The following is a 16,378-nucleotide window of genomic DNA, read 5'->3' as shown; positions in this document are numbered from 1 at the left end:
ACTTCTGCGCCTTCTGAATTTTGAAACATGAAAATGTCTTCCCTAGACCAACAATCAGGAGATGCAAGAGACATGGGTTTGATCCCTGGGTCAGGAAGGTCCCTTGGAGGAGGAAACGGCAACCCACTTCAGCATTCTTGCTAGGGAAATCCCATGGACAGAGGAACATGGTGGGCTATAGTCCATACAGTCGCAAAGAGTCGGACATGACTGAAGTGACTTAGCATGCATGCACACTAACAACCCTTGTAAAATCACACAGGAAACTCATAATAGTATTGCAAAAAAAAGCATCACTTTTCACTGGGGGACTGTAGAAAGATGTTTTACCCATCCACCTCCCATCTCCTACCCCCGACACTACCCCTAGCCTTTGCCCGTGTGATTGCCCCTACCCGCAAGGCCTCCCTCCCTGGCCAAGCTCTACTCACCTCCAGGGCCCACCTCAGTCATCACTTCCTCCAGGAAGCCCTCCCTGACCCCTCCCTCGCTGGTCAGCCACAGCTTTGCGCCCTTGGCCCCTGCATGCTCCCTGCCACACCCTGCTTATGCCACTCCGTCTGCTCCATCTGTGCAACCATCCCCCCAGCAGCCTGGAGGATGGGGACCTAGAGTGAGACTCCTGAGACCCGGCCCCCAGCTTCTCATCTGCCCCTGACAGGCAGATGCTCAGGGAAATATTTGCTCAATAGATCGCTTTGACACAGGAACAAAATGCCTCCCAGAAGGGCACGGCAGTGAACAGCAGTGAATCAGGTGCAGGGAGAGACTGCACTGAACGCTAGTACTGCCTGGCCACCAGCCAAGCCAACTCTCTCATCGGATTTGCCTAAAAGCCCAGGTGGGGCCTGTTCACAGGAGTCGGGGTGGGATGTGCATTTACCTTGCTGTGTGCAGGGCTCCCGTTCTGCATAGCTCGGCCGGGCTTCACCAAGAAGGCCATGGCTGCAGCTTGCTGACAGCCATGTGATGAATTGCTTTCCGCAGAGGCGGCCAGGCTGACCCATCTGGCTCATCTCCAGAGGCCTTGGGTCACTCCTGAAGCATGGGGCGGCCTGAGCCAGCTCCGGTGGGTCAAGTTCCTGCCTGACCTTGCTTGGTCACCCTGGGAAGGTCCTGTCCCCAGCCTGGGAAGTTTTGACCAAGCTGGGCCCTGGTCCCATCAGGTCCACCTGGGGCGGCAGGGGAACATAGGGTCCCTTCCAAGGGCTGGAATCTATGGTTCAGGCCAGAAAGTTTCCAGAGTCTGCCCTCGCAAAAGTGCCACCGGGAGGAATCACCATACAAAGCAGTGACCCAGTGCGAGGAGATCCAAAGTGCCACTCCAGGTGGGACTCCTGGCTCAGGGTACTAAGTGGCTCCTGTCTTCAGACTGTGATTTATTATGGAATCATCGGGTTACGCTGCCAAGACTGCTGTGACTTCTTTAATGGATTTTCCCCCATGGCCTCTCTGCTGAGGCCCCGAACGTGAGCAGTGGCGGAAGGAAGCACTCAAGGACACCAATGTCTGAACCTGGCGGGAGTGTCTGGGAACCAGAAATGGCCTTGACTGCCTCCGGCGGGCTCGGTCCTGCAGCTCAGCTGGCTGCTCACCCCAACGTCACCCGTTTCCCAGCTTGTCTTGAGCGTAGTCCCAGTGCTCAGAGTGAATGGCATTGTTCCAGAAAAAAAGGAGGGAGAGGGCAAAAGAGGCGAGTGCAAACCAGCGTAGTGAAGGTCTCTGCAGGATGCCACACAATCGGCAGTCACGGGGTGGCGGGGCTGGTTCAGATCATGAAGGTGAGGACGACATGCCAATCTGGGGACTCTGTGTGTGATGGGGCCATCTTCTAGGAGGTCCTGGAGGCTGGAGACAGGCATCTGCTTTCTTCCTGTTTCCCAGCACCTCCCCGAGGTCCCGGCGCTCACGTGGCAGTTAAATCAAATGCTTACTGAACAAATGAATGGGTGGATCCATGGGTAAACCCATCCAAGGAACCGTGGATGATCGTGATTACCCATGACACATCCCATGGGCTAATGAAGACGGTAGCAGCCTGGTGAGCCGATGCTCGCTCTCGGAGGTGCTTTCCTTATGTCTTGATGGCCTCCCAGGGTTCCTCAAAATCAATCTATTCATTTCATTCCTTGTGCTCTGGTTAGGCACCTGGGGTGTTAACTTCGAGGAAGCTGGGTGAGGCTGTGTGGGAACTCTTTGCATTGTTCATTTCAGCATAAAAAGTGAAAATACATTAAAATAAAATCAATAGGTTTTGCCTACTGCTCCGGGAGCCCTTGGTTTGCCTGTCCTGGTCCTTCCTTGGCCTCCCATGACAGCTGCTTCCAGGTGGGAACAGAGTTAGGAGGGTAACTCTGACCTTCCCTCCAGCCTCTCCCAAGGAGAGAGATGATGTCTCTGATGGGTAAGCCGGGGGCACAGGGTCTGGGCTAACGTGACCTGAGCCCCCTCGCCTCTTCTTCTACCCCTGGGTCCTACACCCAGGTCAGGACAGGGTCTCCTTCCCAGAGAAGGTAAGTGGTGCTGGGTAGGGATGAGGCAGCGACTCTTAGCACCTGGCTTGGCAACGGGCTGCCCTACCTGCTTCCGCTCTGGTTGCACACCGGGAAGTTTCATGCCTCAGACTTTGGCCCCTGCTGTTCCCTCTGACTGTAAGACCCTTCCCCACCTCACCCATGTATTCAGCACCTCGTTGGGCTTCCTTCCTGAATGACTTCCCATTCCCCCAAGCCAGGCAGAACCAGCCCTTGCCTTCGTCTCACGTCCCAGGACACACTTAACCACGAGTGCATGGTGAAATGTTTACACCTGCGTCTCTCTGTTGCCCTGTGAGCCCCCAGGGCAGGGACCAACGTGACCTCACCTCCTTCTCCCTCATATCTTATTGCCTGGCATACGCTGGATTCCACAAATGTCTGTTGAATGAATGGACTTATCGGAAAGTTCTAAGTGGTTTTAATGTTCGAAAATGTAAAAGAGATAATGACTTCAATCAAGCATCTCCTTTGGTAGACAAAAATCTTTTAAAACGTGGGGAGGGGCCTCAGGTAGGAACGTAACCAAACAGTTCTCTGCAGCTGACAAGGTTAGGAGCTATTAGATCAGGTCAGGACCTCCCAACCTGGCACTGCTGACACCTGGGCGGGATGACTCTTTTTGTTTTAGGAGGCTATCCCAGGCACTGGAGGGCGGTGAGCAGCATCTCTGACTTCTACCTGCTAGATGCCAGCAGCAGCTTCCCAGTTGTGACAACAAAAATATTGACATTGTCAAATTCTGCCCTGGGCGTGGGGGTGGGGGATGGGGATCACATCCAGTGGAGAGCCACTGGGCCAGCCACTTGGTAGGTTTGGGAACAGTCTATATTCCCTTTGCTGCCTGGACGTTTGCAAAGCTGCGCTCCTAAAAATTTGCAAGTCCAGTGCATCTCCTGAGCTCTGACAATCACCACAGCTCCCTAAGCCACAGGCAAAGCCACTTGCCACAGAATGAGGGGTTTGATTGCTACCAATTTCTTAAAACGCTCTCTGAAAGTTCTGCTTCAAATTATTTATGGTGTGGAGGAAATGGCCCCCAGAGAGTGCACAGCCCAGTTCTATTTATAACTCCAGTGGTGATTTATTGACCTGGGAAGTGCTGCTGAAGCTTCGTCGAAGCTCTTGGTGCAAAGCCAGGATCCGTGCGGGGCTCAGGAGCTCGGGGGACGGCAGGAGATCATCAGACTGGAGGCCAGGACAGGACGTTCCGCCTTTTTCTTGCAGACATTGCACAGGGAGCCCTGGTTCCATGGTGACGGAAGCCTGGCATATTTCAGGATCAGCCATCAGTCCTGAGGGCAGGGGAAGCTGGAGGCAAGAGCACAATGAAATGGTCTCTGCTTCTAATGTTCATAAAAGCCCCTCTGACCCCACATTTTATCCAAGGAAGAGATGGCAATGGTAATGAACATCTATTGAGCACTTTCTGTGCCTGGAAGCTTCTAATACATTTCAGCGAGGCACACGCCATCAGCACTGAGTTATGGATGGAAGCAGAGATGGGGGTGGGGAAGGCTCAAACCCCGGGTCTGAAGGCCTGGGAAGACCATGACTGGTATCTCTGTAGAGTGATGTCCTCTGTAAATTTTGTGTGTGGTTCACAGTGACAAGAGATGGTGACCTTCTCATTAAAAGGAAGCCAGTGTCCACTGGATGCCAACCTCCTTCCTCCCCTTTTTCATTTTTTCCTCTAAGCTCAACCATAAAATAATTGTGACATGTGACAAATTTAGTTACTGCCCTTCAAAAAATGACCCCGTTTTGCTTCTAGGTCATTAATCCCCTGGTGTCATTTAGAGTTCATTTTCACTATGGGAAGCTCTTACCCAAAGCCGGCCCAGAGAGACGGCTGGCAATCTGTTTTTCTGCAGGGCAGAGAGCTCTGCTCAATGCCTGTTACAACTGAACAGAACCAAGGCTGCGGGCGAAATACAACGCTGGGGATGGACGAGGTGTGAGCGTGACCTTCTAGAGAAATCACCCAACAGCTCCTTTCCACTGCCTCGTTCTTTTTCCAAATCCACTCAACAAGGCCTCCTATGGGCTCGGTACTGTGTACAGTACTGAACAAAGATATTTACATCAACCGTTCTGTCATCTCGCGGTAAACTATCGTGTGGCCTTGAGATCATTCCGGTACAGGAGTTGTCATCCAGTGGCCTTCTATGGGATGGTGAGAACTCTGAGGAAGGCTGAGGAGCACCTGAGAAACCTGGAACCGTGAGAGTATTACGATGCGCTTGGGTTGGTCCGTTCATTCAATTTATGCTCCAACTTTTTCCTCAAAAGCTTGGCTATCGGTTTCTGCCCAATATCGCTGACTGCAGACATTGGATGGTGTTTTCTCACATCGAACTCTAGACTGTAACCTCAACGAGGGCAGGAGGGACAACTTTTAACCCCCTCAATGAAGGCCCAGCACAATCTGGACGCATGATGCCCAGAGTGCCAGCTCGCGAGGCAGGCTGTCCGGGTGGGGACCCCAGCGCTCCAGCCGTGTGACCTGGCTACTTATCCTCTCTGTGCCACACCTTTACTCACAGTGAAGTGGAACGAATGTTGAGATCTGTTTTGTGGGTTTATAGTGAGTACTGGATAAGCTGATGTACTGCACAGCGTATGTAGTCAAGAAATGAAGGCAGGACTTCCCTGGTGTTCCTGTGGTCAAGCATTCGCCTGCCAGTGCAGGGGACATGAATTTGATCCCTGGTTCGGGAAGATTCCACATGCCATGGGGCAACTAAGCCTGTGAACCACGACCACTGAGCCCATGCTCTAGAGCTCTATGGGCCACAACAGCAAACACTGAAACCCACAAGCTGTAGAGCCCATGCTCTGCAACAAGAAGCCGACGCACTGCAATTAGAGAGTAGCTCCCGCTCGCCACAGCTAGAGAAAGCTCGAGTGCAGCCACGAAGACCCAGCACAGCCAAAAATAAAGGAACAATAAAGACATAAATGTTAAAAAGAGATATAGGGGCCGGGGCTCTTTCTCATGGTTGTTCTCATCAGCATCTTCATTATGATCTCCTAGACTCCCCTCTCCTTCATGCTTCAGCCTCGTTTAATTTCTTGCCAGCCCCCCATGTTATAGGATTGCTCTCCCCTCTGTCTTTGCAGTTACCATTCCCTCTGCCTAAAATGTCCTCTACCTGCCTGTGATAAGGTAGGTCTATGATCCAAAGTCAGGTGTAATTTTCCTAGAAAAAGATCAGAGCTGGAAAGACGTTCTCATTATTAGATAATGAGCCTGTAGACAAGTAATTCAAAATGAAAGCCATCAGTAAAAACAAACAAACAAACAAACCTTAAGGTCAGTCAATAACACAGCTGTCACTTATTGAACACCTCCTGTGTCAGGCAGTATGGTAATTGCATTATGTGCATGATTTCATTGAATTTCCCCAGAGACCCTGAGAGGTAAATATTGGCTCCATTTGTTAGATTAAAAAAATTAATATAAGCATGAAGGCAGGAAAGAAGCCACAGGAAAAAAAACAATAATCATAGGTTGAAATAAAATGCTAAGAATAAGATCAGTTTCCTCCTAAGTAATGGTTGCTATTCTTTTTTCTTGAGCATCTCTTATATTCCAGACACATATTCAACTCTGCTTATCTGATTTTATCCTCAAATCAACAGTAGACGTCATTATCCCCATTTTATGGACACAGTAAGTAATCTGCCCAAAGTCACACTGAATTACAACTGAGATTTGAACTCAGGCCGGTCAGATTTCAAATCTCATAAGTAAAATAGGTTTTCTCTGGGAAAACAGAGTGTTGCTCTGGCTCCGACTGCATGCTACTAAGTCAGCTTCAGTCACGTCCGACTCTTCGGGACCCCACGGACTGTAGCCCTCAGGCTCCTCTGTCCATGGTATCCTCCAGGCAGCAATACTGCAATGGGCTGCCATACCCTCCTCCAGGGATCTTCTCGACCCAGGGATCGAACCTGGGATTCTTACATCTCCTGCGTTGGCAGGCAGGTTCCTTACCACTAGTGCCACCTGGGAAGCCCTGACTCCGACTGGTTTGGACATTCTGGACCAAACCTTGAGTAAATGCAACTAGGAAAGCTGGACAGAATGTAACAAAAGATCTACTTGAAAGCATCTGAGAGCCCCTAAAGACTGTGAGGATTCATGGGACTAAAATTCAATACAGGAGAGAAACCAAGTGTAGCTGGCCCACATTTGAAGGTTGAATCTCCCCTCCAAGTGAAAGGGGAGCCTGTGTGTGAGGATGGCAGCTGAGAAGCACTAACAGAAAGCTAATCAAGACAGGAGAGAAACCAAGTGTAGCTGGCCCACATTTGAAGGTTGTATTTCCCCTCCAAGTGAAAGGGGAGCCTGTGTGTGAGGGTGGCAGCTGAGAAGCACTAACAGAAAGCTAAGCAGAGCTTTTGACAGCCTCATGGGGTGGGCAGGGGCTAGGGGAAGGACACTAATAAACATTACAGTCTTTTGCTTAGAATCCTGAAAGGCTGGGCCCTATGAATAAGAGTGACCAAGAAACAAACAAATCTGATAAGTATGAAACTCATCTCTGAAACAGTTCTGGTGTGAAGAATGGAAAAAGCCCTGTCTGGATGAAGATACTATCAAACAGAATCTCAAAATATGCCTTCATATTTTCTCACACAGGATGTCTAGCACTCAATGAAAAATAACCAGACACAGAACACACAAAAATAACCAGAAACAGAACACAAAAATAACGACACAGAACACAAAAATAACACAGAACAAAAGAGAAAATTAAAAAACAGAGGATAAAAAGAGACTAAAAGGGAAACCTGGTAGCTCATATGGTAAAGAATCCGCCTGCAATGCAGGAGACCTCAGTTCGATTCCCGGGTTGGGACATTCCCCTGGAGAAGGGATAGGTTACCCACTCCAGTATTCTTGGGTTTCCCTGGTGGCTCAGATGGTAAAGAATCTGCCTGCAATCTGGGAGACCTGGGTTTGATCCCTGGGTCGGGAAGATCCCCTGGAGGAGGGCATGGCAACCCACTCCAGTATTCTTATCTGAAGAATCCCATGGACAGAGGACTCTGGAGGGCTATAGTCCACACGGTTGCAAAGAGTCGGACACGACTGAGCAACTAAATATACACATAAGGGAAACCGGGGCGGGGGGGTGTTTTGTGGTCACTTTCTAGTTCTTGATCTGATGATGGCTTTATGAGCATAAATCGCTTCACGGCAGTTCATGGAGCTGTACACCTCTGAGTTGTACCCTCTTCTGTATGTGCATTACCTCTGAGCCATCAGGGAAGCCATATCTTCAATAAAACAGTTTATTTAAGAAATTAAGTGACTGGGACTTCCCTGGTGGTCCAGTGGTTAAGAATCTGCCTTCCAATGCAGGGGACATGGGTTTGATCCCTGGTTGGGAAATTACAAATCCACGTGATGCTGGGCAACTAAGATGGTGTGCCACATACACTGAGCCTGACCTCTCTGGAGCCCGCTTACCACAACTACAGAGAAGCCTGCGTGCTGCAATGAAAGATCCTGCATGATGCAACTAAGACCTGAAGTAACTGAAAAATAAATCATTTTTTTTTTTTAAAATTAAGTGACTGATGTCTTCTCACCTTCAAAGAATCCAGTTCAGCTGTCCATGCTGGCCACTCAGCCTCAGGAATAGGCCAGGTCTCTGAATGCAAAGGTCTCTGCAGGACACTGTCCATTTGGGGATTCAGGAGGCATTTCTGAACTAGAAGAGGGTATGCCCAGTCAAACTTCAATCCAGAAATCTATTCTAAAAACCAGCAAGTCTCTGAGCCTTTTCATTCTCTTTCATTCCCAGATCCTTCACCCCCTGACAAAGTCCCTCTTTTGAAGGGTGCCTTTGAACTCTATGAGTGCCACACCCACACCCCTCTGATGGTACTGCTGTGGTCTTCCGGTATCCTAGAAAACTGCCTGCCTGCTTCACCATCTACTGCCTGGCTATAAGCTCCTTCAGCACAAGGACCACCACCTCTGCAAGCCAGCTCATCTTTGTAAACCCTACAACACCGATAGGGGTCTGGAACGCAGCAGTCTTTAGAAATGCTGAGTGAATAAGTAACTTCATCAATCTGGTACACGTCTTTCTTTCAAGGATGAAGAAGCTGAGCCCAGATGAAGGAGGAGGCTTGCAAAAACTAGTGGCAGAAGCAGGACCAGCTAGAATTGATGTGCCTCCAACTGTGAAAACAGATGCCAACCCAGACTGCAGGGATGGAAGCTGAAGGTACAGAAGGGGCGGTCCATCCTGAGCAGCGGAAAACTGGAGCCAGGTCTCTCTTCCTATTTGTTGGCACCATGCAACATACCAGGCACTAACATATCTGAAAAAGATCACGTTATCCTCCTTTTAAAGATAAGGGTCCCGGGCTCAGAGAGGTTAATTAACTCATCCAAGATCACACAGCTGGTAAGAACAGAATCTAGTAATAAGAATCTCTAAGCAAGCAGTTATCAAGAGCAGCTCAGTTGCCTAAAGGTAACATTATCCATACTTTCTTCACTTTTAGATTGAGCATCTTAAAACAAAATAACCCTAAATACACCCCTAGGAAGCCTCCTCCCCCAGGGCTGACAGTCCACTGCACTGGTAAAATAAGGCTCAGGGAAATTCTTTTCTTTTTAATAATTAGAATAATAGAACGACAAAATCCCACCCATGTTACCATCTAAGTAACCCTTGTTGGTATTTTAGTTTATCTTCTAGCCTAAGCTGCCAGTCATTCACAGATATTCATGTACAGTTATATCAGTGGTATATATGTTCACTCCAGAGAAGGCAATGGCGCCCCACTCCAGTACCTCTTGCTTGGAAAATCCCATGGACGGAGGAGCCTGTTAGGCTGCAATCCATGGGGTCGCTAAGAGTCGGACACGGCTGAGCAACTTCACTTTCACTTTTCACTTTCATGCATTGGAGAAGGAAATGGCAGCCCACCCCAGTGTTCTTGCCTGGAGAATCCCAGGGACGGGGGAGCCTGGTGGGCTGCTGTCTGTGGGGTCGCACAGAGTCGGAAACGACTAAAGTGACTTAGCATAGCATACGTTCACTCAGTCGTGTCTGACTCTTGGTGATCCCACTGACTGTAGCCCATCTACAGTCAGTAGATGTAGATTCCATGGATACTCTGTCCATGGAATTTCCCAGGTGAGAATACTGGAATGGGTTGCCAGTTTCTTCTCCAGGAGATCTTCCTGACCCAGGAATCAAACCTGGGTCTCCTGCATTGCAGGTGGATTCTTTTACCACAAAGCCACCAGGGAATTCCCTCATAGTTGATAAGTAAGAGTTAATTAACAATACTGGAGTTTCCCTGAATAGTTTTTCACTGTTATAAATAACCTGGCATGTACATGCCTGTCCACTGAGCTTTTCCACACACAGAATTATTTACTCAGGATGAATTTCCAGGAGTGAAACTACAGGGCTGCAGAATTTGGCCATTTGGGTATGGCAGTACTTTTCTAACATATTCTCCTTAAGAGTGAAACAAAAAGGCAAAGCCAAGCAGGAAAGAGAGTGCAAGACAGCAGGCTCTGGTTTCCTTTAGTCGTCTGCACTTGACCGTGGGCGTTTCCCCACCCTGGCCCACCTGTCAGATTGTCTTGCTGGCCTGGACTGGTCTGAGTATGCAGACTCTTCCTAACTGAAAATCGCACTGACCTCTGACAAATGCCGTCATCTCAGACTCGACGTCCAGGTGGTGGCTTGTCTGGAAGAAAAGACATCCCAGCAGTTACTCTGCGTGACACAGGAGGAAAAGCCTTCCACACTTGACTACAACTGGAAAGAGCAGCCCCTGGCCCCTGCAGAAAGTGCATCCTATGGCTGGATCCACTTTCCTGTGTGTGCACACGTGTAGGCAGGGCGCCCCCTCCTCCACCCAGGACCTTCAGGGGAGTCCAGGATTTGCTCCCAATGATACAGGTGTAAGGAAAAGCTTCCATTTCCTTTATTCAAATTGAATCTCCAAGTGGAGACTGATGAACAGGTTTTAAAAGCTGTTACAAACATAGACAATGTGTTAAAAAGCAAATATATAACTTTGCACACGTCTGTATAGTCAAACGTCTATGGTCTTTCCAGATGTGAGAGTTGGACCATAAAGAAGGCTGAGCACCAAAGAATTGATGCTTTTGAACTGTGGTGTTGGAGAAGACTCTTGAGAGTCCCCTGGACTGCAAGGAGATGAAACCAGTCAATCCTAAAGGAAATCAACCCTGAATACTCATTGGAAGGACTGATGCTGAAGCTTAAGCTGCAATACTTTGGCCATTTGATGAGAAGAGCTGACTCACTGAAAAAGACCCTAATGCTGGGAAAGATGGAAGGCAGAAGGAGAAGAGGGTGACAGAGGATGACTTGATTGGATGGCATCCCCAGTGCAATGGACATGAACTTGGGCAAAGTCCGGGAGATGATGAGGGACAGGGAGGTCTGGCGTGCTGCAGTCCACGGGGTCACAAAGAGTTGGACATGACTTCGCAACTGGACAACAACAAAAAAGGCTGGGAGGGGGGCAGGGCGAGGAGGGCAGCCACACAAGAGAGTCTTCAGGAGAAATACTCTCTCTGCATGAAGGTCCTTCCAGCCCCTTGTGACAGCCGATCACTGAGCTGCTCCTGCGGCCCCTGACTGAGCACTCAGGAATCCAGGTCAGGCTGGACCCAAGTCCCTGCACCACTCCATGGACCAATTGTCCTCCTCTTCCCCACAAGTGCACAGGCTCTGGAAGAGCTGAAGTGGCAGTAGGAACTCAGCTAGTTGGCCTGGCGGCTCCCAATGGGTTCAACAAGAGCGACAGCTGGATCTTCAAGGCAGGTTAGAGTTGATTCCAGACCAGCAGCCCAGATCTTGCTTTCTCTTGGGTTTTCCAGTGGGGAAGGGGCCCCGAGTGCAGTGTAGCTGTGATAGCTCCCTTCTCCCAACTCCACTGTGTCCACCAAGTATCTGCACCAGCCACTGCACCGGCCACCTTCCTGCCCGGAGGATTCTGCACTCTCATTCTCTAGTGAACTTCTATGTATACATCAATACCTAATCCAAGTGTCTCCACCTCTATGAAATCTTCCCTGACTCCCCTTGGCTGAGTTCAGCCACCTGCCTATCACATAGCCCCTCTACACTGCACTGGGACACCTGGGCTCTTTGACTATCCCTCTAAATGGACTGACTAATCCAGAGACAAATATACAGGGGCGTGGATGATGGCCCTACCATCTTCTGATACCAATCCAATCACAGCACCACTTATCGGAAACCCTCTGCACCAGGCACAGTGCCTGTTCTCTCACTGCGTTTCCTGCCCCCAGAACACTCCACTCACACCTCCTAAAACTCTGTGTCTTCAAGGACCAAGACCCTTCACACCCCAGTGCCTTTGCACATGCTGTTCTCCCAGCCTAGAGGGTCTTCACACCATCCATCTACATCCTTAAAAGCCTAGTTTTGTGTGCTTCCTCCTCCAGGAATTATATTCCCAAATCAGTCTCCTTCTCTCCACTCACTGCTATGCTTCAAGGGAATGCTTTTGCTTGCACCTGGGTTTGGAGTTAGTTTTATTAGACACAGACTTCAGGTTTCCTTGGCCTTTGTATGCACAGAGTAGCCTCATAGGCACTAAACTACTTTCAGAGGCACTGCATTCAGCACGTGATCAGAGATCTACAGATATTTCTCCTGCTTCTTGTTTATCCCATTAGCCTGGAGAGGCGTGGAGCCAGGCAACCTCAGGTTGAACCTGGCTCTTCCGCCTACTGGTTCCATGGTCCTGGCCAACTCAGTTGAATTCTCTGAATCTTGCCCTCTCCATCTGCAGAGTGGAGCCACGAATATGCTCCTTGCAGGGTCTTGTCAGAACCAAATAAGAGTAAACATCTACCAAATGCTCCACGCAGAGTAATAGATGGATAAAGCCTCACCCTACACACTCCACTCCCCTGCCTCTCTCCCCAGGTAAATTTTTTTGGGGGATATTCTCCATAAAAGGCAGCAGATGAAGAGAAACTAATTGCCTGGATCCTCGGAGGCCCAGGCTTGGGGTCGTTGATTTAATGAATTAAGGGAGTTTAGGGCTCTCAGTTTCGCTGTTTCTTTCAAGATGAGATTCCATTTCCAAAGGCTCATATATAGATCTTGTTGACCAGTGCCCAGAGGAGAGCAAGATGTTTCCAGGACATGGAGAATGGAGGAAAAAGCAGGGCAAGAGGAAGTGGAATTAGCAGCTTCCTCGCCTGGTTGCATGTGTCTTTTTAAGGCTGGGGTCTCGATGACCCTCTGGTGTTAGTACACCAAGCCCCTGACCACCCCCAGTGGAGCAATTACTGCTTGACCTTATATCCTCAGTGAATATCTTTATGTGATGCAACGTGATGGGCATTTGAGGGGGGTCTCACAGAGCCCTACAAGAGCTTAGCAACCCCCACCCTGTGCTATCCAGGCCTAAAAGAGCAGGTGACTTCAGGAGGTGAAGGGTGAGCATTGGGCCACAGGGTGGCTATTCTTCAGGGTCTGGGTGTCTTTATCTGCCAAAGGAAACTCCATGCCCATAGAGAGGGCAGGGACTCTCACATCCCAGGAACAGCAGGGAGCCAGACAGGGATAAGACATCCAGTGCTCTGATGGGTCTTCCATTTGCTGAGCTGACCCCACCCCCACCCCACCACCACCACTACTGGAGCCTGCAGCAGGCTGGGCATGGGCCGAAGGGCACCCTTTCTCCACTGCCCCTTGGCACCCAAGCATCTGCCTTCAAAAGCGGATGACACCCAAGTGCAAGTAACAACAATGGTGTCTCCTTCTTGGCTTGGGAATGTCAACAGCCTAGGTCCTGGTGAAATCCAGAAAAAAAGAGATGTCCTGGGGCTCGGGGTCAGGAAAAAAGTTAAGGGGACCCCAAGAAGGTGCCCAGAGCCCTGTTCAGTCAAGTCAGTTTGGGGCTGGGGTGGGACTGAGAACCCCCATGTCCATTTGGGAGTCCAAGAATGGAAGGAACCTGCCCTCCTCGCACTCCCATCTCAGCTGAAGCCAGGGAGGTACCAAGACCCCATGTTCCCAGCTGAAAGACAGTGGGGGAACTGGCCAAGCTGGCCTCGTGGGATTCCCTGCTTCGGGACCAACGCTCGAGAGAACCTACAGAGCTGGGGAAGGGCACTAGGCCGGATGCAGGGCTGACCTGCGGACAGTGGCGGCCTGGACAATGAGGCAGGTCAGGAAGATGGCAGCTCTGAGGGCTGGCCGCCCCCATCCCCCCCACGCGCTGTCCTCTGCCCTGAATGTCTGTGTTCCCCCAAAAATGCGCATGCTGAAATCTTAACCCCCAAGTGAGGGAATTTGGAGATGGGGTCTTGGGGGAGTGATCAGATCATGATGACAGGGTCCTCTGGCTGTCCAGAGGAACCAATGTCCTTGATAGAAGAGATGTTAGAGAGCTGGCTTCTCTGTCCACCATGTGAGGACACAGGGAGAAGGTGGCCATCTGCACCCCAGGAAGAGAGCCCCCACCAGAATCCCACCACGTGGCTGATCCCCAGCTTCCAGTCTCCAGGACTGTGAGAAATAAGATGCTTGCTGTTTCAGCCCCCAGTCTGTAGTATTTTTGTTAAGTGAGCCCAACAGACCAAGACACTTTAGATGCAGCCCCGAGAAAGGGGTCCAGGGCCTGAGCCCACTGAGGCTCAACTTCTATCACCCACTCAACCAAGGCGAGAAGAGGAAGTTGGTGGGAGGCGATCACTGACCCTGAGCCACTGCTATGGCGGGAGGGGGAGCACCCTCTTCCTGACGGGTGGAGCTCAGATGGACCCCAGCTCTGAACCCCAGCCTGCCACTCCCGGGTGTGACCTTGACCAGCTTTGACGCTGGGGCTCAGTCTCCTCCTTGACGAGGGGGGATGTTGGGAGGATGAAGTGAATAAACCACAGAAAGTGCTGGCTCAGGGCAGGCTCTGTGAGTCTCCCATCATCATTGCCTCCCGGGAATAAATGAACAGCAGCCTGTCCATATGGGATGCCCCCCTCATAGCCCACACCCCACCCTCCCTCAGGAGGCTGTGATTAACGGGAGCCCCTTCCCGAGTGCAGGGCTCCCAGGACCCGCCCTCTCGGCTCTGGCACGTGCCCCCTTCCTCAAGTCCGTTAAGTATCCCCCCAGCCAGTCGGGCAGCCCTCCTGGGCTCTGAGCCCAAGCCCAATGTCCCCACCGGGAATTCCATCTGTGTTCTCTGAAATGAAAATCAGCACCAGTAAAACCCACTTCCTGCCCAGCTGCCAGCGGGAGGAGCTGCCGCCACCACCACGAAGGGTCTCCGTACCCCCAGGGCTCTGCTTGGCTGCCTGGGCCTTGGGTATTTGCGGCCTGAGCCATCTGGCTGCCATGTGCATGGCCTGCCTGGGACTCTGCAGCCCAGTCCAGCCCACAGGCCTGCTGGGATCATCTTCCCAAAGCACAGCAGTTACTGCTGCACCTCTTTGGCAGCTCCCCATTCACTGAAGAACCGGGTGCAAACACTCCTGTGGCCAGTCAGGTGCCCGTGACCTCGTGTCTAACCTCTCAGAACTTCTCCACTCGGAAGTCCCCTCACTCGAGCCATCCTGGAGCCCTTTTTGCTTCTTAAATACATCACGTTTATTTTTCACTGCCTTATATTAATATAGGGCTTCCCTGGCAGCTCAGATGGTAAAGAATCTGCCAGTAATGCAGGAGACCCAAGTTCAAACACTGGGTCAGGAATATCCCATGGAGAAAGGAATTGCTACCCACTCCAGCACCTTGCCTGGGAAATATCACGGACAGAGGGGCCCGGTGGGCCACAGTCCCTGGGGTCACATATTAATATCTGCACACAAGGATCGGCCTTGCAGGGACAACAGGGACGGACTCACTGAGGGCCTGGTCTGTACGTGCCAGACCCCTGCTGCTGCCCACATGCCCCAAAGGCTCACACCGCACCCAACACACACCGCCTCTCCACCCTGCAGTGGCCCTGCACAGAAACCCAGGTTCAAACCCAGCTCTGCTTATGCAAACGACTGAACACACAAAAGGCTGAGCTAGACAGCTGCCTGTAGACAGGTGTCTTTGGGCATGACTTGTAACCTCCTTGAGCCTCAGTTTTCCCATCTGGAAAGGTGGGGGGTGATAATAATAGCACCTCCCACACAGGAGGACTCCCTAAGTCAGTTACATAAAGACCCCGTGGTGACACATGTCAGTGTTCCCTCCTAAGGCCACAGAGTAAGACAGTGGCAGAGCTAAAATTTGAAGCCAGGGCTCCTGGATGCCTACCCCCTTGACAACTGCTCACACGAGGACCAAGTTCCTACCTGTGGGACAGCCCTGTACAGGGTGTTTCATGAGTTATCTCCAACTGTCTTCATGTTCATTCTACCAAGTAGGATGTAATATTCCCATTTTACAGATGAGTAAAGCAAGGCTCAGAGCAATTAAGGCATACACATAGTCTCAATCTTCTCCTTTTTGACCCTCACTGTAATTTACAATTATTTCTCTCCTTGTCTGTGTGCGCATTTTGGCCTGATTCATCATTTCTCCCCAGACCCCAGCACCATGCTTGGCTTGTGACAATAGGTGCTCAATAAATATCTGTGAAAAGAAATGGCAGAGCCAGGCTTTTGTGGTTTGTGGAGGGACAGTAAGCTATTCCTCAGATCAAGAAAATGGGGGTGTTCTTGGTGAGCTGCAGCCATGAAATTAAAAGACACCTGCTTCTTGAAGAAAAACTATAACCAGCCTAGACAGCAGACTGGAAAGCAGAGACATTACTTTGCCAACAAAGGTTCATCTAGTCAAGGCTATGGTTTT

General features: G+C 50.5%; 1 protein-coding gene across 1 annotated transcript in view; it reads right to left on the bottom strand.

Annotated features, from left to right (window-relative positions):
* C6H4orf50 (chromosome 6 C4orf50 homolog) overlaps positions 1–16,378 on the bottom strand; it is a 147,689-nt gene that overhangs the window by 74,949 nt on the left and 56,362 nt on the right. Inside the window, 3 exon segments of the mRNA XM_059887809.1 lie at positions 884–3,845; positions 8,139–8,260; positions 10,220–10,268. Of these exon segments, the coding sequence (XP_059743792.1) occupies positions 3,600–3,845; positions 8,139–8,260; positions 10,220–10,268 (417 nt within the window). The 3' untranslated portion in view covers positions 884–3,599.

Source organism: Bos taurus, chromosome 6 (genome assembly GCF_002263795.3).
Source record: "Bos taurus isolate L1 Dominette 01449 registration number 42190680 breed Hereford chromosome 6, ARS-UCD2.0, whole genome shotgun sequence".
Lineage (NCBI taxonomy): Eukaryota > Metazoa > Chordata > Mammalia > Artiodactyla > Bovidae > Bos > Bos taurus.
The sequence above is the reverse complement of the archived record's forward strand: the minus strand, read 5'-3'. Positions and strand labels throughout refer to the sequence as shown.